The sequence below is a fragment of the Cololabis saira genome, chromosome 14 (genome assembly GCF_033807715.1).
Source record: "Cololabis saira isolate AMF1-May2022 chromosome 14, fColSai1.1, whole genome shotgun sequence".
Lineage (NCBI taxonomy): Eukaryota > Metazoa > Chordata > Actinopteri > Beloniformes > Belonidae > Cololabis > Cololabis saira.
In genome coordinates this window covers 14293276-14316174 of record NC_084600.1, presented here as the reverse complement: position 1 = coordinate 14316174, position 22899 = coordinate 14293276, and the positions used below count along the sequence as shown (strand labels likewise).

At 43.1% G+C, this 22899-nt stretch overlaps 1 protein-coding gene across 8 annotated transcripts in view; it reads left to right on the top strand.

The window, feature by feature from the left end:
- Window positions 1-22899, top strand: part of nrxn2a (neurexin 2a) — a 190488-nt gene that overhangs the window by 26100 nt on the left and 141489 nt on the right. For 7 of the 8 annotated variants that reach the window (XM_061739801.1, XM_061739798.1, XM_061739795.1 and 4 more), the window contains exons 2-4: window positions 8395-9484; window positions 11044-11064; window positions 17540-17569. In XM_061739801.1, coding sequence (XP_061595785.1) covers window positions 8782-9484; window positions 11044-11064; window positions 17540-17569 — 754 coding nt within the window. In that variant the 5' untranslated portion in view covers window positions 8395-8781. The remainder of the gene's footprint in view (window positions 1-8394; window positions 9485-11043; window positions 11065-17539; window positions 17570-22899) is intronic. The other variant, XM_061739796.1, reaches the window with a different exon arrangement.

The window sequence follows — 22899 nt, the reverse complement described above, 5'->3', positions numbered from 1 at the left end:
ATTTACTGATGTGGAAAATAAGAAATTTACTCTTACTCTTACTCTTACTTTTACTGAAAGTAAATTTAAAAGCATTTACTTTTGGATACTTAAGTACCTTTAAAAGCAAGTACTTTTCTACTCTTACTTGAGTAATATTTTGACTGAGCTACTTTTACTTGTAAAGGAGTAAATTTTGACCAGTAGTATTTGTACTCTTACTCAAGTACTGGGGTCGAGTACTCTGTCCACCTCTGCACAAAACCGATGAGATGGCATCACTGTCACATATTGAAACAGTACAACATGCTTAGTTTTGATAATTTCTTAAAGTTTTCTACACTCAAACTGGTTTTTAAGTGTCTACAGAACCTAGCACCAGATGTTTTATGTAAGTTAGTTAGCAGGCAGAATAGTGGTAGGATCACCAGGGGAACAACAAGTGGTAACTGTAAGGTTGAACGCCGTAAGACCTCCTTTGGGCAGTCAGCGTTCTCTACAAAGGGCTCTCAAATGTGGAACACACTGCCAACTGAGATAAAAACAACTCAAGATTTTAAGGTTTTTACTAAAAATGTCAAAGACTGGTTGAAGCAAAATCAGAAATGTACGCATTTTGAATCACCTGTAACCGCTAATAGAGTGCTCTCTTGCAAGCTGAGAATTGTAAATAGGATATAGCTTTGCATGTTGAAAATTGAATGTATTTTTGTATTCTTTTTCTCCTTTCTTTCGTTTTCTTTTACTAAAAGCCTAACTAGGGACAGGAGATGGAAACTAGCAATAGCTATAATCTCTGTATGCAGAACATCAGTCACATTGGCTTGTTTGTAATGAGTGAATGTGATCACATGTAAACCTGCATTGTCCCTATTAAATAAAATAAATTAAATTAAATTAAATGTTCTGAGGTTTTCACCTAAAAAGATGCATCATCCATCCATCCATCCATCCATCCATCCATCCATCCATCCATCCATCCATCCATCCATCCATCCATCCATCCATCCATCCATCCATCCATCCATCCATCCATCCATCCATCCATCCATCCATCCATCCATCCATTATCTATACCCGCTTTATCCTTTACAGGGTCACGGGGGTCTGCTGGAGCCTATCCCAGCTCATTTCAGTGGTGAGAGGTGAGAGGCAGGGGTTACACCCTGGACAGGTCACCAGTCCATCGCAGGGCCTACTAGGGCCTAAAAGATGCATCAATTTAGGTCAAATTAAAAGCAACTTAAGACTGATGCAGAATAATATGACAGTCAGCACGCTCCAGTTATTAGAGCAACGCCGGGAGAAGTCCTCCTCCGGGTTTACAGTAAACATCAGTGGCCGTGATATTGAACTTAACACCTGATATAGTTCTTCAGAATAAAAAAAAAAGAAGGAAAAACAGCTTGAAAGTGAGCCAGGAGTTGAGTTGTGTGTGAATCAAACGCTGAGAGGCTGCCTGGAGAACATGTGCTCACGGTGGAATCACTTTCACACGCTCAGGAAATCTTAGGCCCAAACGCCATGAATACTTCATTAGATGTTTGTGATTCATGTTTGTAATTAATATCCAAAGTTATAACCAATTTTGCCGGTGGCATCGCTCACACCACAGGCCTTTTAGACTGATGGCGGGGCTGAGAGATTACATAGTTGAGAGGGAAACTCATTACCTGCAGCAGAACTTTGGCTTGACGCACAGACCCATGACACTCCCATACCTCTTGTAGATTGGGCGTGCATATTGAGCGCACTTCCCCGCTCACTCACCCCAATAGGCCTATTGGAATTGCATTCAGATTCTCATAGACCCCATTTGGAGAATGACGGGTTATTCAGCCTCTTCTGGTCCCCTTAATAGAAAAAAATGATGAATAAAAGGAGCAGAGCTAAACAGCTTAAGAAAAATAAATAGCCATAAGACACATTAGCTGCAAATACGGCATTCTTCTTATGTTAAGCCTAACTTGGCTGGATAAACTGCGGTTGAGAGGGAGAACTTCACAAAGCTTGCAGTTTATTGAAGCATTAAACAGAAACCAATGCATGCAACAAAGGCACGCTACAAGACACGAAGACCTTGAGCTCTGTCTCCTTCATACACCGTCTACATAACAATGCTGCAAGATGCCTTTGTGACAAGCAGTCGCAGACGCTACATGTGATCAAATCAAACGTGCTGATGCATTTTAAACAGTATTAAAACATTACAAACATGCAGCAAGAGGCACATGGATTTCTTTTTATTGTTATTTCCTTAATTATAGTCAAGTCTCGCTCAAAGAAAAAGTGCAAACAGTCGTTCGGCAGCAGATAAGATGAGCGTGTCTGCTGTTTTTAGATTTGTTAAGCATATTTTAGCAGTTGAATAAGCTGGTTATTTTTTGTCTTTAGTTGCTTCACACTCCAATAAACTGCTTTGATCTTTAACCTGTTTACTCAGCTGACTTCATGGAAGAAGTCTTTAAGATCCCCACTGACTCATTACTGAACATCACACCGTGATCCACGTTGCTCGGCATCAGCCGAAGGCTCTACTGTAAACTGTGTATGCAGATTGACTCTTAGCAGCGGCACCTCGTCCGTACTGAAGCTCCTCGGATGTACAACGGTCTTTAAATGTTCATTTTGAAAGAATTTATTGATTTGGCAGAAGACATGCTATTAGTTGGCTGCATTATTATTATTTCTTCTCATAGTGGCCGGTCCCAGTGGCCTGTGACGAATAGTCCTCATGGATCCACCTCCATGGCATCACAGTCTGATGAATCCTTTCATCAGTCATCATCATCAACGGCTCACATAGGAGTGCACAAAAACTAGTGAATATGTCGCAGCAGGGATAAAGGAATATACCGTATAGCGTATAGGTGGAACAGAACATTTCACGCGTTACGCGGCTCATCCGCCGTCTTCCCGCCACGGCCGTCCAGCGGCGTTCAGATGTGCTGAGGAAGCAGACGGAGTTTTAAATTCTCTCTCCAGCCTACTTATATTGTTCCTTATCCTCCGCTCAACTATTTCCGTCACTTCAGATTAAGAGTCAGGTGAACAGTGTGAATGTTCTCCAGGAAAAGGCTGTCAGAAAATGAGCTCCATCAAGTCTCCTTTTCAAATTCACAAAAGTCTACAAAAGGCAGCTTTTCACTTTGCAAGTGTGGCCGTTAAAGGAGCTGATAAGCCCGTTAAATGTCTGCTGTGGTTTAGTAAGCTTACTTCTGGCATAACCTTAAACAATGTTGTGATTATATTTGGTTATTTCGAAATATAAACAACTTGTGATTAATGTAAAATGAATAGTACCACTAGGGAAGCATTTCTTTATGCCCAATATTTCTTATACAAATACAACACATTATCATAGTTTAGTATTCCACTTATCAATGATACTTGTACTACAATACATCTAGGTATATTTTGTTCCAGTATGTATCTAATGCTATGGGTAAGGACAATAAAGTTAGATGTACTGCAGTCCCATCTTATCTAAATATACTGACACTGATTTCAGTGCTTCTGCAGGAACCGAGGCACGGCCCCTCTGTGCTTGTGCACCGGTGTGGCTGTGTGTCGTCATCACCATGAATGGATATTTGAGGTTTGCTCGTATGTGCAGTACAGAATAGGGCTGGGCGATATATCAATATTTTAATATATATCGATATATTTTCAAACGCGATATGGTACGAGACAATATCGTTTATATCGATTTAAAAAAAAAAAAATCTTTTTTTTTAATGATTTTGATATAGCTTATTTTGTGACAAATTGACTTGAATGTTTTATTTGAGATTTGCACAAATGTTTTGTTATTTTCACAACTGTCAACCTCTGCCTGTTACTGTCTACATTGTTTAAATTGCACAGTGTATTTTAATTTAATTGTTATGTAGGAAAGGGATATTTGTTTTCTTTTATTTAAGAAGCATTTTTATTCTATATATGCAGGCAGTTTATCTTTGTTTCATTTGTTTTATACATTTTGATATTGTGCAGACCTCTGTTAATAAAGGTACCTGTGTGACATTTGGCACGAGGCTTTGTATTAAAACTGACTGTTTTTTTAAGGGTTTGCCTCAGAAAAAATGAAGCTAACAGAGATGCTATGCTATAATGCTTTGGGGGAAACCCCAATTATGGCACAGAAAAAATATTGATATATATCGAGTATCGCCATTTAGCTAGAAAATATCGAGATATGACTTTTGGTCCATATCGCCCAGCCCTAGTACAGAGGAATGCATGTACTTATGTGCTATTTTACAGTTTTTTTTTACGCTAATGGGCGATTACAAGGTCAGTCAGATCTGATTAAAGGTATAATTTTAGGCTTTTTCCAGCAGTGGAGGACAGAGTTATTCATTTGGTTGGGTGGGAACAGACCTCCGCTTAAGTGAGATTAATTTACAACCCCAAACGGCCTGTAAATGGCCTCTAAATTAGACCTGACCATTATTTGTAATTGGCCGGTTGCTTTTAATGAAGAAGGTGCATGTTTCCCGGTGAGAAAAGCCATTAGATGTACGGGAGTCCTGGTTCCCATTTACAAGCTAAACTGTATGTGGTGCATGTGATATATAATCCACCCATCCATTATCTACACATGCTTATTCCCATTCTGTGTGCCTAATATATACTTCTTTTGAAATGCATCATTTAAATGCAGAATAAACTCTTCAGAGTGCTACTGTCAGATAATAGTTTTTTAGAAAATAAACAAATCCCTTTCAAGACAAGACTTGAAGTACCTGTGCACTCAGAACGTGTGCTGAATCAGTCTTAAAGTCCTTCTTTCAAGTGCAGAGAAATGACACTCCCCGACTTACATCTCAAAGCCCCTGTGGGAAATAAGTTCTTGTACGTTTCATGTGACCTAACGCCACGATGAAAGTGTTTGGAGTAAAACCTGAGCGGGTTATCACGCTAGGAACGAGGATGGCAGATATAGATACGGGATGTGCAGAAGGATGCCTCATCTACTGTATGAGCTCATATTTATTAAGATAACCACACCAAACCTTTTATAACTCATTTATCATACTTGCACAGCACAGTTATGTTTGTTATATTATTAGAGAGAAATTGTTTATGTCATTCATGCTTTTGCTTTTATTTGTCGTCTGAAATCTTGGGGAACAGGTTTCCTCTAATGACTGAAAATGGGATCTGCTCTACTACAGATATCACGTGGTGACGCTATTAAGCTTAAACGTTCCACAGACCGCCTGCTCTAACACTACTCATCTAAAAATACTAAGGTGTGGGTTTTAAAATCAATACATGGTCCAGCTGACCATACAGGCACAGCATCAGCAGAATCTGTGAGACATTTCACATGCCATACCTGACCCTGGTAAATTGCAGTTTGTCCTTTGAGGAAAGAATCAGTTTTTCTGACCTTCCAGGATGCAGCTATTCCTCTGATAAAGCCATCTGTCAGAGGGGTTTCTTCCAGCCCGCAGCCCTGTGGTACTTTTAGGAGAAATGTTGATTTATTGGCTGAGAAAAACTGCTGAGCGGTCGACACCTTAAAATCAGAAAACGGTTGGAGCATTGTAGGACATGTCTGAATTAGAAGAAATCAAATTGATAAAATGGATAAAACAGTAATTCTTCAATTTGTTTTGACTTTTTTTTCATTGCAGACTCTTCAACTTAATTTCATCTGTTAAAATTAGTACATTTTTGCATTTAAGGCCTCCAAACGTCCAAAAACGGAGGGGATGAGGGATGAAAAGATATATTTTATTGTAATGTTTGGCTCTATGGTAATCTACATGAAAGCATGACTCTTTGAGGAGTAAATATGGTCTTTTTGTCCTCAAATGTGAGAGAAAATTATTATAATTTTAAAAATGAATGTTCTTCCGAGAAAGATTTGCATATTTCTAAGTATATATCCTTAAATTATCTGGAAGGAGTCTGGAAGTATTTCATTTCATAAAAGGCAACAAGCGTGATATCTGAACCCCCAGGCGGCACTGTATCAGGATCCCTGATTTATCAATAGCTGATGAAACCACACAAGAAAAGGTTTTACTTTACTTTTTTTTTTTCAAGCACGATAAAACAAAGAAACACTCACAAATGCTACATAAAACCGCACTATTATAGAAAAGCTAGGGGCCATGTTGGCTTGTCGGGGCTCAGAGGTGTCGGTACGTGGAAGAAATGTCTGACGACGCAGCAAACGTCAAATGAAGCTTTTTCATTTTCTCTAGTGATGATAATTTACACTTCTGTGATGGCGGCACCGGCACTGGTGCTGTAAAAAGTACAATGAGAATTTTGAGCAACATGTGCTGCATCCAAGATGACATCCTTTCCAGGGACATGCATGCATTTTTCAACAAGACGATGGGAACTAAAACCAACTACACTGTGGAGGCAAAGCAGAGCCAGAGGCAGAGCAGAGACAGAGACAGAGCAGAGGAAGGACAGAGTTTCGGTACTGAATTTAAAAGCCTGCAGATTCTGAAATTTCTCACATGGAAAAACTCAACAAACACAACCCCATACTTCTGCAAGCAGTCTCTTAAGATGGGACTGCAGGAAGAATGGAGAAAATATTGAATTCATATCAAGTCAAATGAAAGAAAATGATGGTCAAAGTAAGTCTAAGATGTGTTTTATTTATTCTCAAATTTGTAATTTAACACATCATTGCAGCCTTTATTGCTGTGGTGCTTTGCCATTAGCAAACTGACTGAACAGCGGCAGCCACTCATCAGCAGGATACCAATAGTAGCTGCGATTTGCAGCAGGTCAGCCACATGTCTCATTTCTCTGTGTGACACAGATAAAAACTGGGCCACTGCCTCCGTTTCCAGCTGACATGTGTGTGAAAGACAAAGGCCTCCGTCTGACTTCAGGAAAAGATCCAGACGCTCAGACTAGTGGAGCTTTTTTCATTGTGTGGTCGGCTGGATGGATGGATGGATGGATGGATGGATGGATGGATGGATATTATATTACATGCAGAGTAGGGATGGGCGATATTTTACCGTTCACGATAAACCGTCAAAAAAATTGCTCACGATAAGAATTTGTCATCTCCAAGAAGCCTAAAAGAAAGAAAGAAAAAGAAAGAAAGAAAGAAAGAAAGAAAGGAGCCTAAAAGAAAGAAAGAAAAAGAAAGGAGCCTGAAAGAAAAAGAAAGAAAGAAAGAAAGAAAGAAAGAAAGAAAGAAAGAAAGAAAGAAAGAAAGAAAGAAAGAAAGAAAGAAAGAAAGGAGCCTGAAAGAAAGAAAGAAAGAAAGAAAGATATGAGCCTGAAAAAAGAAAGAAAGAAAGAAAGAAAGAAAGAAAGAAAGAAAGAAAGAAAGAAAGAAAGATATGAGCCTGAAAAAAGAAAGAAAGAAAGAAAGAAAGAAAGAAAGGAGCCTAAAAGAAAGAAAGAAAGAAAGAAAGAAAGAAAGAAAAAGAAAGAAAGAAAGAAAGAAAGAAAGAAAGAAAGAAAGAAAGAAAGAAAGAAAGAAAGAAAGAAAGAAAGAAAGAAAGGAGCCTAAAAGAAAGAAAGAAAAAGAAAGGAGCCTGAAAGAAAAAGAAAGAAAGAAAGAAAGAAAGAAAGAAAGAAAGAAAGAAAGAAAGAAAGAAAGAAAGAAAGAAAGAAAGAAAGAAAGAAAGAAAGAAAGAAAGAAAGAAAGAAAGAAAGAAAGAAAGAAAGAAAGAAAGAAAGAAAGAAAGAAAGAAGGATAAATTCCCATTGATGATGTTTTTGTATTGGTATTTTTTTTATCGGGATAAATGCCAGAAATTTTTTAGTCCATACCGCCCAGCCCTAATGCAGAGACATTATATTACATGCAGAGACAGGGGGAGAGAGGATCAGATTTGTGTGGCTCCCTTTTTAGTTAACACCAGATTTTCTGCAGGCTTTTTTATGGTTTAGGCCCATGAGCCACACCTTCTTTTGTCTTCACAAAGCATTGCTTTTTGTACTTGTTTATTTATGACGCAGATATCCTCCCATTTATTACTCGCACCCTCTGGCCGGCATGTTGCTCAGTTGGAGCAACTTAAATCTGGGAAGTGCACAAGGCTTGAGGGCATCGACGTCACCGAGGTGAAGTGTGGTCATGGATCGCACCACAGCGTCCGTGGTTGTTCTGGTTCTTTTAGCCTGAATGCTAACACCGCGGTCGTGATGCCGTTCTGCAGGAGCAACGTGTTGAGTGCCTGTTGCGTCTCTATGACGGTTTCCCAAAGCAGCTTGTCTAAATGAAATGCCCCTTCTGAATGCAGACTTGTGAATCTATCGCTCCCTGCTCCATATTTCCCTCTCTAATGATTTGTTAGATTTTGTAATTCATTTGCAATGTTATTCACGATGAATGCAGATTGTTTACCTTCTTATGCAACCAGCAGCTCACAATGCTTCCAGCTATTCATTACAGATTCCTCTTTTATGTCTTAGGATGCTGGGATGCTGAAGAGAGTGGAGGCTGCACCTAGGCTGCGTGCCTAGCGAACCCATGGAAAACTGACAGGAACAGTGCTGGATGGAGGCCAAGACACTGGATGGCGAAGACGAGGAAGCACACAGTATTGTGGATCAGTTGTGTTTTGTTTGTTCCCTTTCTCAGCCGTTCGAAAGTAGATGCAAAGCCTTCTGTGCTGCGCCTCAATCACTGAGAGATGGCAAAAAGAATAGACAGTCAAGGCTAAAGCTCAGTGGAGTCGGAGTCTTGTCTCTGCACATTTTAGTGTGATAACAAAAACGATTACGGACGCTAAGTAACATTTCCTTATTGAATTCTGCCCCACGCAGGAGCCACTAGTAGGTAGCAGATAGGCGACCATCATGGGCAGCTGCAGGAGCAAAGTTTCCTGGTTTTTGTTCTTAGTGGGATTGGTGCTAACGGGAATTGCTTTGGAATATGAGGGAGTTCCTGGTCAGTGGACGCGCTACGGCCAGTGGGACGCCAAGGCGACAGGAGAGCTCACCTTCATCCTGAAAACCAACATCAGCAAAGCCCTGGTGCTCTACCTCGATGACGGGGGGAACTGCGACTTCCTGGAGCTCCTGGTTGCAGACGGGAGGCTCCAACTGCGCTTCACCATCCATTGTGCCGAACCGGCCTTCGTCCACACGGAGACGCACGTCAACGACCAGCGCTGGCACCGAATCCTCATCGTTCGCGACTACAGAGAGACCAGACTGGTGGTGGACAACGAGGAGAAAGTGGCCGAGGTGAAATCCAAGAGGAAAGAGATGGCGGTGGCCAGCGACCTCTACGTCGGGGGGATCTCGCCCGACGTCCGTCTGTCGGCTCTGACCTCAAGCACCGTCAAATATGAACCGCCGTTCCAGGGTTTTATATCCAACTTGAAAGTGGGGGAAGCGCTCCCGGTCCTGTTGGACGGCCAAGCCGTGCATAACGACCTGGAGTACATATGCGGTACATTTTCCCCCTGCAGCAACAACGGTGTTTGCTCCGTCAGCCAAGGAGAGATCCTCTGTGACTGTATCAATACCAACTACATGGGAAGGTATTGCCATGAAGGTGAGGATAATACCATCTCTCTGTTTGCAGAACCAACTTCCTGCAAAGGCAGATATTCTTTATGTTACTTTGTGAATCAGTTCTGACAGAATGTGTTTTAATAGATACAATAGTTGTGTTGAATTTTAGTCAACGCAGTTAGTTAATGAGGCAAACAGCAGGAAACAAAATCAAGAGGAAGGATGAATAATGTGTTACACATTGATACAAGAACTATCTAAAGCTTGTAAATAGTCTCCGCTGTTGTCAAATGGTCCAACAATACAGATGAAATAACATTACATTTTAGTTTTTAGTGAATAAAAGAGCTTCATCCCTTTGTCAAAAAAGAAAAAAATACAAGCACAGTTCTTATAGGATCTATAACATTTCCAAATGACTTTCCAAGTCTTAAAAATATGTGGGGTTTTTTTGTTTAGTTTTTTTAAACATAAATATGAGGGTGATCGGAGGGGGTGGGGGGTGGCATCCACTGCAAGTCTGAAACGAGAGAAACACAGGAAAACACACAACTGGCACACAAATCTTTGGAATCTGCAATAGAGAAAACAAACAAACAGAAACGGGAACAGACAGAGACACAAACAGCAACCATTCCAGGTCTCTAAAACTGAATCAGGACTAGGCTACTGCGATTAACTGTCCCCCAAAACTGTGGGTAGGTGAGTGTGCAGGTGTGTATGTCGGTGTAGCTGTGTGTGTGTGCAAAGTGAAAACAAAGCTTTACCTGAACTGCAACTGCAAGTGTGTTTTTTTAAACGCCTTCATCTGTTTTGACATTGTACTGCATTGTTGTTGCTATTGGCGACTGCATGTTTGCCTCATAAATGTTTCTAATAGGTTATTAATATCCCATCTTAAACATTTAGCCTCTGCTCTCATTGAGCTCCAGAGGATAATCAATAAAGCCCACTTAACAGCGATCCCAGACCGAGGATGCTGCAGTACTTACAGATGCTCGGCGAAGCGGCGGTGTTCGCAGGACAGAGGATGACAGCCGTCTCATCGCGTGAATCAGGAACGGAGACATCAGAGCAGCCGCCACTTGGAAGTCCTTGTCTCTTTCTGGCAAATGTGAAAAAATAGCAAGCGAATAATTGAGCGTTACACCATAAAATGGCAATGAAACTCCTACAGTACAGGACAGGAAGTGGAGATGCGGAAGATTGTTTTCACTTTGCAAACCACTTACGATTTCCCTCTTTTGAATGCCAGTCATTACGCTGTAATTGGCGTGGAATTTCTGCAGCAGCCTCGTTCATAAAGTCAAGGGTCCTACTGTCTGGGTTTCCTTCAGTTAAACAATAGCCGTGATTATGTTGCATTTCATGCGCACGTTATGCAACGCCACCATCGGGGTCAGTCGCCTCAACGCTGCTCGGAGAAATGCAACCACACAGGCTGAATTATACAAGTCATTGTGCATATTAATACATGCGGGCAGAAGCACCGGGGTACAGCAGAGAGTCGTGTGACCCTCCCCCCGCTGCTGCACATGAATTGTACACAGTTATTTCTGTCATCATTAAAAATATCTGTTTTCCTTTGTTTTCTTGCAGCTGTCCAGAGAGAAGTACAAGGTAAGACAAAGCGCTAGATAATGAATGTAACAAGGAGCACAGTTTGTCTTCGGTGATGCTCTTCCTGTATTTGCAAAGGATTTTACCACAGAGCCGAGTGTTTGGTTGTTATCAGGTTGTTTGGACTGCAGTTCCGACATCCAACAAATTACCCTTAACGGAGATACCTTACCGCTGGTCATGGGGTCACGGAGGGAAAAGCACCTAATGCGGTGAATGCTCGTTGTATAAATTACCCGTGTGCTCAAGGTGACTGAAGGTCTGCAGGATGTGTCAAACAATATGAGGAGCAACGGCACTCAGCACAACGGAGATGCTCCTCCAGTTGTTAGTGATGCTGTTTTTACTGTCTCTCCGCTGCATTTTCTTCTCATCAAATTATTGTTACAGGGTTTAGCAAGTCTTATGTGCCATCACGCTCTAAGATCAATATGTGTAATGAATGCTCTGGCACAGCATGACTGATTATGGAGGCCTCAACTTTCAACAAAGTGTAATAAGATTTGCAGTTACGGTTTTCTTTTTTCCCCGAGAAAAAAAAAATAAAAAAAATGTTCGGTGACACCAAGAGAGACATTTCTCTGGTTATATAAACGGACTACAGTTAAACAGGCTCGGTATTCCGCCCGTAATGAGCTCTGCACACCGAGCTGAGATGAAGATTGAACATGGGGAAGGAGATTTGTTTAGTCGGCATCCGGGCGGCACATCCATCTCCCCGGGAAGGACTGCTGGTTCTGGTGAAAGAGCGGCCAACGGGCTCCGGAGACCAGCACAAGGTGCTCTGCACCAGCGCACCGTATAAATCACGGCCCGCTGACACTCGACCCCCACGCATCACACAGCGACGTCGTCCCCATGCACTTCCTGCCACGCGGAGCAGACGCACACGGTTTAGCCACATCCAAGAGGTGGTGACTGCGGCGTATGCTTTTATCTGTCAGTACGAGCGAGCGGCTCCGCGTAATTTCCCTAAACAAGAATTAATCACTCTTAATGTGAGCGAAGATGCCAGAGCTTTGATTACAACAAAAAAAAAACACAAGCATTATAAAATGACATGCGGCAGAGAGCAAATCATAATGTTTATTGGATTAAAGCTCGACACTGAGACAATCCCCAGCGCAGAATGCATGAAACAATAAAAAAAAAAGAAATCACAGTCACCAGATTCTTCTTTTTCTGTCCTTCATACCAGTCCATGTGCTTCGACAGTAAGTCTCCTCTCTTTTTTGTCCTTGCATCAGCTGCAAAAGACTTATATATCTGTGTTACTCAAATGGCCTGCTCCCCCCAGAGCTGAGAACAGATAGTAACCCAAATGCTATATTTGGTCTTGGGTGTGTGTTTTAAGTGGTGCAGGAGTAATCACTATTTGACCGAGGGGACTGATTTAAGCCAGAGAAAAACCTCTGGCCCAGCAGGTGAGTCTTCTGAGTTGTTCATCTACACTGCTCAGCACGTGGGCTCACATTGATCCGTGTGGACAAAGGCCACAGTGGGGCATGCTCAGATGCCAAAACAAGTGCAGCGTCCTCTGACGTTTTGTGAGGTCTGCGAACGAGAGATAAGGACAGCCACCTCGCAAGGCAGATACAGAGCAAGAGAAATCGCTCGAACATATAGAAAAACACCCCACACTGCACACAAGGGCATGCAGCTTGTTATTGTCTCGCTTTCTCTTTCCCTTCAGATTTTCAGACACGAGCGTGTGGTAGTGACACGCGACGAGAAACTGTAAGGATGGTGAACAGAAGCACAGACATGTTTGAAGGGAAGGACACAGCTGGTCCTGATGGGCTTCCTTCTTCCAGCAGCAGTGACCTTGGTCTAATCCCCTCGTTACTACTGTCCCCTCAATGCTGCGCTTTTATGGAGAAACAAACAGAGCAGAGTCCGACCCTCACGCCGCGTTTCCACCGCTTTCCACCGCTTAGACGACTGCTAATTAACGCCACAGCGATGACTGAGACGCCTCTCAACATCAGTATCTACTTTTCTTTTTATTTCCTTAATTAAAATTCGGGTTATAGTTGTTTTCATCTCGTTAGAGGCTTTAACAAAGGTTAAAAGTGACATAAAGACTTAAGAAAACTCAAATCAAGAGCTTTGATTACTTCATCCCCAGTCTGGCCAAAATAACATGAATGTTTAGAGTCTTCAATTTACACGTCATGATAATTGCAAAGCTTTAATGTGCAGAATATGTATTTATGTAGGATTATGATTATGTAGGAAGATGTCTGCAGGACTGCAGAACGTCAGGAGGAAACAGTTTCAGAAGTGGTGATCCTGGAGCTATACTCTTTGCCCTTGCTAACTTCTCCTGGATTCATTTACACTAAATCACACAGGTCAAAAAGCCTCAGCTGCGCTGTTTTTTTTGGATTTAAACATCCGTCACTCGTAGTGACTCACTCTTTTTTTCTTCCTTAAAGCAGCTCTGACATGAATTGGTTTGTGTCCACAAACTGCAACGTTTATGGCTGGAATTACTCAGCTACAGTCACTCGTTTGCATCTTTTTTGCACAAGGACGCGTTAAATGACATGTAAGCACAGCAGACCAATTACTGTTCAACAATTCCCTCCAACGCGCGAGGCGTCGAGACAATGATCAGTAGCGTGGACAAGAGGTGTTGGCTAATTTGCACGTTCAAAAACAGCTCTTCCTTTTCTGTGCACTTCAGAAGGTGTTTACTCTGATCTTTTTCTTCTTATTTATTTAACAAAGAAAACCAAATATCTCGGTACGATGAGACCAGGTGTAAAAGATTCTTAAAAATGTGCTAAAACTTGATTTCAGTTTCAGTCACCAGTTGAGGGTCAGTTTAAAAATAGAAAGCTGGTAGATTAGCGGTGGGAAGGGCAGCTTATTTCTATACAGCCCTTCCACTGTCGTCGGACTGTACAGGTCTGATCCACTTATCTCCACATTTCCACGCTCAGAGATCTGGCTGTGAGGCACAGCCATGTAGGATGCACATACTCAGTAGTTGGATCTATAAAAGGGCAGCGATGACACCATTCTTAATCCACTTTCATCAGCTCTCCGCGGACGCATACTCTGACCTGGACGTTTATTAAGTGCCTTCCTCCACCTGCTTTACGACCAGCATTCATGTGTATCGGTCGGGGTCTCGCCCTGGAGCACAGTGGGAATTAGCGACGTGTGAAATTCACTACGGCAGAAATGTGTTTTGGTAAAAAAAAAAATCTCCTTTTTATTAAAAAAAACTTTATCCAGCTTTATAGTTGAAGAATGGGCGATGTGTTTCTAATCCACATCTGGTCTGCATGAGCCGGTAAGAGTGAGAGGGCCGGAGCAAAGGCTTCAGATGGAACAGAGTCTCTGCAGAAGTTACGCTTTTACATTTAGGCAGTGGTGGACAGTAATGGAGTAAATTTACTTGAGTACTGTACTTAAGTACATATCCAGAGGATTTGTACTTTACTTGAGTATTAGATTTCTTTGGTACTTATTACTCTTACTTGAATACATTTCCAAGACAAATATTTTTACTTTTACTCAAGTAAATTTCTAGGAAGGCTGAAAAGTACTCGTTACTTTCAGGTCTGCTCTTTTTTCTTCTTCCCTAAAATCCTATTGGACACAAGCTGTTTTTGTCAAAGGAGGAGACCTATCACAGTGCACGCTCTCCACTGGGATGTACGTAAAGCAGAAATACGTCAAGCCTCCTCAAAATGATACTGCCAAAGTAGCCTGCGTTTGTCAAGACAGAACCGCAACAAGTCAAGACAGAGCCGCAACAATGGCTACGCCTGCGTCAGGAGAAGAAAGACAATCCGCTGAGTCGTCTGAGTCTGATAATGAGCCGGACTCGGAGCAGGGACTTTCACAAAATCCTTGGCCGTATCTTAACTCAATGTTTGAGTTCGACCGAGTAAAAAACGAGGGCACAAACAAACCACAGACAAAATTAAAAAATTTAATTAAAATAAAAAAATGTAGTAATTTACTGATGTGGAAAATAAGAAAACTACTCTTACTCATACTCTTACTTTAACTTAAAGTAAATTTAAAAGCATTTACTTTTGGATACTTAAGTACCTTTAAAAGCAAGTACTTTTCTACTCTTACTCGAGTAATATTTTGACTGAGCTACTTTTACTTGTAACGGAGTAAATTTTGACCAGTAGTATTTGTACTCTTACTCGAGTACTGGGGTCGAGTACTCTGTCCACCTCTGCATTTAGGATAGGATATCAGCATTTATACGGTAAACAGAAATATACATGAAGTTTCCTCTGATGGAAGAAAGTAAATGTTACAATGAGACATAAAAGGTGGTTGGTGTAGAAAGCTGCAGTTTACACGAGACAGGGTTTAAATTCGTCTTACATTGACACCTTTTGCTCAAGAGATTTGCGGTATCCAGAATTCAGAGACGTGTTTCCACTGAGGCGGTTCGGTACAGCCGTTGGCCTGTCACGACCAGTGAAAAGCTGCAGTCTGGGTGAACACAGCGCCTCTTTGTCTGCCTTGCAGACCGGGCTGCAGATGAATGCTGCGTGGAAGCAGAGGCTCGGTCACTGACTTTGCAATGGCACACTCTATCAGGAGGCTCCACGCTGGCAGGCGGAGACGCTCCCAGGGGCAATCACGTCCAGTCGGCACTAAGAGTCGCAGCATTAATAGCCTTGTTCAGTGGTACATGTCAGCAGATTTGTGGAGCAAGCGGCCTGTCCCCCCTCGAAAGATTTAGCATAATGACTGAAGTGGGACTGGGATGGTGAGCGGAGTAGGTGACCTGCTGCACGGCGCGAGGGTTTGTGTTTGTGTTGGCTGGCACAGTGGGGCTCATGTGCACGGCAGAAGTGTTGCGTTGTGTCAGCCCCGCAGGAGGAACAGAAGGTCCGCGCTGGATAATTTCTGGCTGACCGATTGAGATATTTCTGTGTATCACACCGTGTTTGTGCTTACGCCGGTCTGACTCACACTCCGTAGTCTTCACGCTTTTAATGAGTCGTCACCTGCAATGAGTAGACTTGTAGTCAACCGAGCCGGCCTAAACCGAGACCAAGACAAGACCAGAGAGTATCAAGACCAAGACTAGTTCAGCTCAAGACTGAGACCAAAAACAAACCCAGTAATGTCCTGATCCTGCGTGATTGTAGAACATCATCCTGGTTCAGCTAGTTTCCATATGAGTTTGTATTCAACTGCAGCTCAATAACACAGAGAAGTGGATGATGATGTTGAACTCACTATAAATGTTTTCATCCATCAGCTGAGATCAGATATGTGTGGCGACTGCACTACCGCTATTTCTACACTATTGGAGGATTGACTCCAGTGCTTTTAAGGATTGACACGACTACTAACTAGTCCCAAAGTCCTCTAGCAGAATAACCAGCTCCAACACCCCCCTCCACCTCAGAAAAGGAATGAATAGTAAATGTTACTGATTTAAATTGGACTTAATTTGGAAATGAAACCTGAATTTTAAATATTAAAGATACAATTATCGACTTGAAATTACATTATTTACCATTATAGTAATCAGATTACGCCGTATATCAGCATCACTGAAATGGACCTGATGCTTAATCAATCACTACGATGTGCAAATATTATTCATATATTTATTCAAACAAGGTCGTTATAAACACAAAACTGTAATTAAGTACAAACACACATGCAGATGCAAACATTAAATAAAATGAAAATACAAATAGTTTACAAAACTGTACATTAACAAGAAGAAGAACTGCTGATCACCAGATTCTGTCACCAGGGTGTGAAACGGCATCTCAGTTATCTGAGTCCAAGACATGGGGAGACCGAGACAAGACCAAGACCAAAGACCGTTGAGACCATGACAAGACCAAGACCACCAAAAAGTGGTCTTGAGACCGTCTCGAGAACTACAAGGTAGCAATGAGCGCTTTCAGTCTGCTCCTTTTAAAACTGAAGATGAATCCACAGGAAATGCTCAGGAACGGTGTCACCTCTGCCCTTTTACTCGGTGCCGCTACGTCGAAGGTCGTCTTTTAAGAGTATTCACCTGCAAAACACAAAACTCATGTGGAAATGTGTGGAAAGACCTGCAAAAGCAAATAGTCGGCGAGCATAAAAGCCAGTAAACTAGCGCCTAACGTGGGGTATTGTCAGTACGAAGCAGGTTACCTGTTACATCTCAAACGCTGTCTGCATCAAGTAAACATAAATATATGTTCCATTAGAAAAAAGCATCTGTGTGAGCAACTACCTGTTCAGGGTTGCGCCGGCTAAGATGTTTTTTTCTCTCCTCGCCTTCCCTCTCCTCCCTTGGGATGTTTGTCTGTTTGAGTTTGATTTCCCCTTTATATTTCCGTTGGAACTTTGACATCCGTACCTACCCCAGGATGTCTGTCACAAACTGCAGTCCAACATTGTGACAATGCTTTTGTTCTCCCAAACCTCTTTATGAACTTCCTGTTTTCGTATCCTTTTTTCTGTTCTTTCCCTCAAGGTCTGGCGCACCTGATGTTAAACCGCCAAGGTATGGGGTCTATTGGTTTGCTTTTCCCTCCCCACCACCTCAACACATCCCCCCCCCTCTCCCAGTTAACTGTTCTGCACTAATACTTCCTCTCCTCTTTTTTCATATACTTGCCTATTCGTTTTTGCTTCCTCTCATGTTATGCTCACTATTCACTCAATTTTTGTCCGTCAAACCCTTGTCCTGACCACTGACTGAGCTACTGGAACATCACCTTTGACCTCTGCAGTTTTTCGCCAAGGTAATGCATCTATGCTCCTAGCATCTCTTCGGTTTAGTTTCATGGTGTTTTCAAAGGAAGCAGGTTTCAGTGATGAAGATTAAGGGCATCCCATCGTATAATCATCTTATACGAAGCATCAGCTTCCTTCCTTTAATGCAAAAATAAACATAGAAAACTTAATTAGAGGAATTTCTTTCTTTCTTTTATTTTATTCTTGACTTTGTGGTGGGTTTCGAAATAGCATTTCTCAAACGTTTCACCATCGAGCTGCTAGTTATTATTGATCAGTCGGAGATTTCAAAACGCTGATGGAAAAAGGCTTTTTTTTCCTCTTTCTTTGTACCCCAGAGAGTTTTGCTAATGAAGTGCTAGCAGCCAAGTAATGCACTCATGGCAAAGATGATGTTTATCATGTTTCCATGCCCAGAGAGACATTTCAATTAAAATAAAACAGCTTTAGCTATGTGATGTAAAATCTTGGAAGTAAATGTAGTATCTACTGCAAAAGCAGGTGACTTATTTGGAAGTTAATGCTCATAAAAAAGCATGTTGACAGAACAGTAGAGACCAAAAAAAAAGTCTGGCATATGTATATGTTCTGTCTTTTTCAGCATGTACTCTGTGATAAGAAGAAAAAAAAGAACTCTTCATCTCGTCTCCATGGCAATCTGTGTTTCCTCTGAACCTACTTGAGACATGGCTTTGATGACCCATTCTGACAGAATAATATACTGGCTCAAGTCCGCTAGAAAATTACTTATTTGGCCTGAAAAACACTGGTGTTGGGTTGTCATTGCAGCCTCCGTCTTCATTTTTTTTCCAGATCTATTCATTTTATCACAATCCAATCGATCCTGGGACCTAATTCTGAATAATCTGCAGCTGTGGATGCAGATAACGTTGTCCGTCTCCTCCTGCTGCTCCCGTTTCCTCCGAATGAAGAGGTCGTGATGGGGCCGAGCGTTCTCGTATGCATTTTTGTGTCAAACTGATATGCAGGCTTTTTGCAGCAGATAAAAAGGCTTAAACAAATACTTCATTACGCCAGTTTATCGGCGACTAGAAACGATGTAGCTCGGAGCTGTACACAACTGTGGCGCAGATTAGGGTCTAGATTTGTTGTTTGCTAAGTTTGGAACAAACATGTGCATGTCTAGAGGTATTAATTAGTCTTCAAACGGCCAGTGGGATTCTGGCACAACAATGCGTTTGGCTATATCTGCCACCACCGCCTCAATTGTGCAACGATTAATATTGTCGGCTCTATTAGAATAAAATATTCAGCACATCAAACAGTGTTTCCTAAAGCCACCCACAATGTGATTTGTTATGAATTGAGGTCTAAATGTAACCGCTCAATTTCACGCATTAAAACGAAAAAAGAAGTTGGTAATTGATTGTGGGAAGAAGATTTACAGAAATAGCCCTTTGAGCGATAACCATAATACAGCTACAATTAGTATCGTGACATTCTGGCGTACAGACGAGACATCAAAGTTTCATCCAGACATTAAATATTATAACAAGCATTAGTTATTAGCCGTGTTCCAGATTTAGCCTGGAAGGATGTTCGAGAGTCTTCTGATATAATCTCAAAGATGGATGTAGAGCTGAGGAGACGGAGGAGCGGCTGCTCGTGTTTCACTCCCAGAATTCCCTGATACGACGCTACTACATCATGGTGAGGCTTTCCAGGCACGCATGGCGCCTGCTGATGCGGCGCGTATACATCCCCCCGCCGTACGCCGTTAGTAAGATGCCTTCCTGTCGTTCTCTGCACATGCACACTGCTTTTCAAAGGTCTGCGCGCGTCCAGGCGCCAACCTACTCCCTGTCCCTGAGAAGGACGTCAGTGGAAGACGAGCGTTCGGATCTCTTTGTATTCGCTCCTGCACAAAGGCGGCAGCGTGCTGCGACTGGTTGAGGTTCTGTCGCCGCGTCTGTGATGTTTGGAGGCTGATGTTCCCTCTGAGAATGCTAACACGACGACGCCGCAACAGCAGTTGCATGTGGTGTATGCCGATGCCACCTCTCTGTCGCAATGATTTATTTGGCTTATTTTATCAGAACAGAGCCCGTTTCCACGGCTACGGGTTAGGTCGGGATGTCTGACCCGGTCGCCTTAGATGAGCCCACCAGGAGCACTGGTCTCCGACGCCATAGAGCTGGGGATCCTCCGGCAGCTCCTCATGCACTCCTCACACACTCCTCACACACTCCTCACGCACTCTTCATGCACTCCTCACACACTCCTCACACACTCTTCACACACTCCTCACACACTCCTCACACACTCCTCACACACTCTTCACACAGTCCTCACACACTCCTCATGCACTCTTCATGCACTCTTCACACAGTCCTCACACACTCCTCACACACTCCTCACACACTGCTCATGCACTCCTCATGCACTCCTCACACACTCCTCACACATTCCTCACACACTCCTCACACACTCCTCACGCACTGCTCATGCACTGCTCATGCACTCCTCATGCACTCCTCACACACTCCTCACACACTCTTCACACAGTCCTCACACACTCCTCACACACTCCTCATGCACTCCTCACACACTCCTCATGCACTCCTCATGCACTCCTCACACACTCCTCATGCACTCCTCACACACTCCTCACACACTCCTCATGCACTCCTCATGCACTCCTCACGCACTCCTCACACACTCCTCATGCACTCCTCATGCACTCCTCACACACTCCTCATGCACTCCTCATGCACTCCTCATGCACTCCTCACACACTCCTCACGCACTCCTCATGCACTCCTCACGCACTCCTCATGCACTCCTCACACACTCCTCATGCACTCCTCACACACTCCTCACACACTCCTCATGCACTCCTCACGCACTCCTCATGCACTCCTCACACACTCCTCACACACTCCTCATGCACTCCCCACACACTCCTCACACACTCCTCACACACTCCTCACGCACTCCTCACACACTCCTCACGCACTCCTCATGCACTCCTCATGCACTCCTCACACACTCCTCACACACTCCTCATGCACTCCTCACACACTCCTCACACACTCTTCACACACTCCTCACACACTCTTCACACACTCCTCACACACTCTTCACACACTCCTCACACACTCCTCACGCACTCATCATGCACTCCTCACGCACTCCTCACACACTCCTCACACACTCCTCACACACTCCTCACACACTCCTCACACACTCTTCACACACTCCTCACACACTCCTCACACACTCCTCACACACTCCTCACACACTCCTCATGCACTCCTCACACACTCTTCATGCACTCTTCACACACTCCTCACACACTCCTCATGCACTCCTCACACACTCCTCACACACTCCTCACGCACTCCTCATGCACTCCTCACACACTCCTCATGCACTCCTCACACACTCCTCACGCACTCATCATGCACTCCTCACACACTCCTCACACACTCCTCACACACTCCTCACACACTCCTCACACACTCCTCATGCACTCCTCACGCACTCCTCACACACTCCTCACACACTCCTCATGCACTCCTCACACACTCCTCACACACTCCTCATGCACTCCTCACACACTCTTCACACACTCCTCACACACTCCTCATGCACTCCTCACACACTCTTCATGCACTCTTCACACACTCCTCACACACTCCTCATGCACTCCTCACACACTCCTCACACACTCCTCACACACTCCTCATGCACTCCTCACACACTCCTCATGCACTCCTCACACACTCCTCACGCACTCATCATGCACTCCTCACACACTCCTCACACACTCCTCACACACTCCTCATGCACTCCTCACACACTCTTCACACACTCCTCACACACTCCTCACACACTCCTCATGCACTCCTCACGCACTCCTCACACACTCCTCACACACTCCTCATGCACTCCTCACACACTCCTCACACACTCCTCATGCACTCCTCACACACTCTTCACACACTCCTCACACACTCTTCATGCACTCTTCACACACTCTTCACACACTCCTCATGCACTCCTCACACACTCCTCATGCACTCCTCACACACTCCTCACGCACTCCTCACGCACTCCTCACACACTCCTCATGCACTCCTCACACACTCCTCATGCACTCCTCACACACTCCTCACGCACTCCTCACGCACTCCTCACACACTCCTCATGCACTCCTCACACACTCCTCACACACTCCTCACACACTCTTCATGCACTCTTCACACACTCTTCACACACTCCTCACACATTCCTCCAGCATAATGTTGCGATTCAGGGAGGAGCTTTTGGTTGGGATGTCTCCAGGACCGGAGTTATTATAGTTTATAGTTATTATAGAAGAATAAAACTGAGAAAAAAGAATCACTTTAACTTCATCCCTCATTTTTTTCACCTTTGGCACTTTATTTTTTTAGTTACTAAAATGAAAGCACAACGGATTATTGTTCTTTAATTCTTTGATTCTTTAATCCTAGATATTTATTTTGTCAATTTCTGTAAGTTAATAGCTCAAAAACTAAGACTAAAACTAAACTTTCTTTTTTTTTTCCACTGATGAGCTCGTTAAACTGGATAAAACTAAACTCGATTAACGAAACAAACTGAAAAACAAAATTAAAATGAAACCATAGAGCGGGCCACCTGTAGGAAGCAGTAGAGGTGGGAGGGAGCGGGAGTTCAGGGCTGCTGCCCCACCACCCAGTTTCAGATAGGCAGATATTAATGGACACGTGAGAACATAGCTGCGATATACAGTGGAATTAATCACATCATACATGTTCTACCTTTGTGGAGGTAAGAATCCCAGCAACTCCGGCTGTCTTATGGTGCTTTTACACTAGTACCTACTCATCTCGACTAGACTCGCCTTGCCCTCGTTTATTTTCAATACCCAGATCAGAAGTAGGAGGTTGGAGCGAAGCTGCTGTGACGTATTTGTGTGATCTAAACGAAGAAGACAACAACACTAAAGATGTAGAACCTGGAGGAGGTGATATATGTGCTGCTGGGTCTGTGGCTTGGCTCTGTTCGATATCAAGTTAAAAATGAGAGTGAGAGAAGCTTCAAGCGGTGACGCTTTTTAATTTTTTTTTG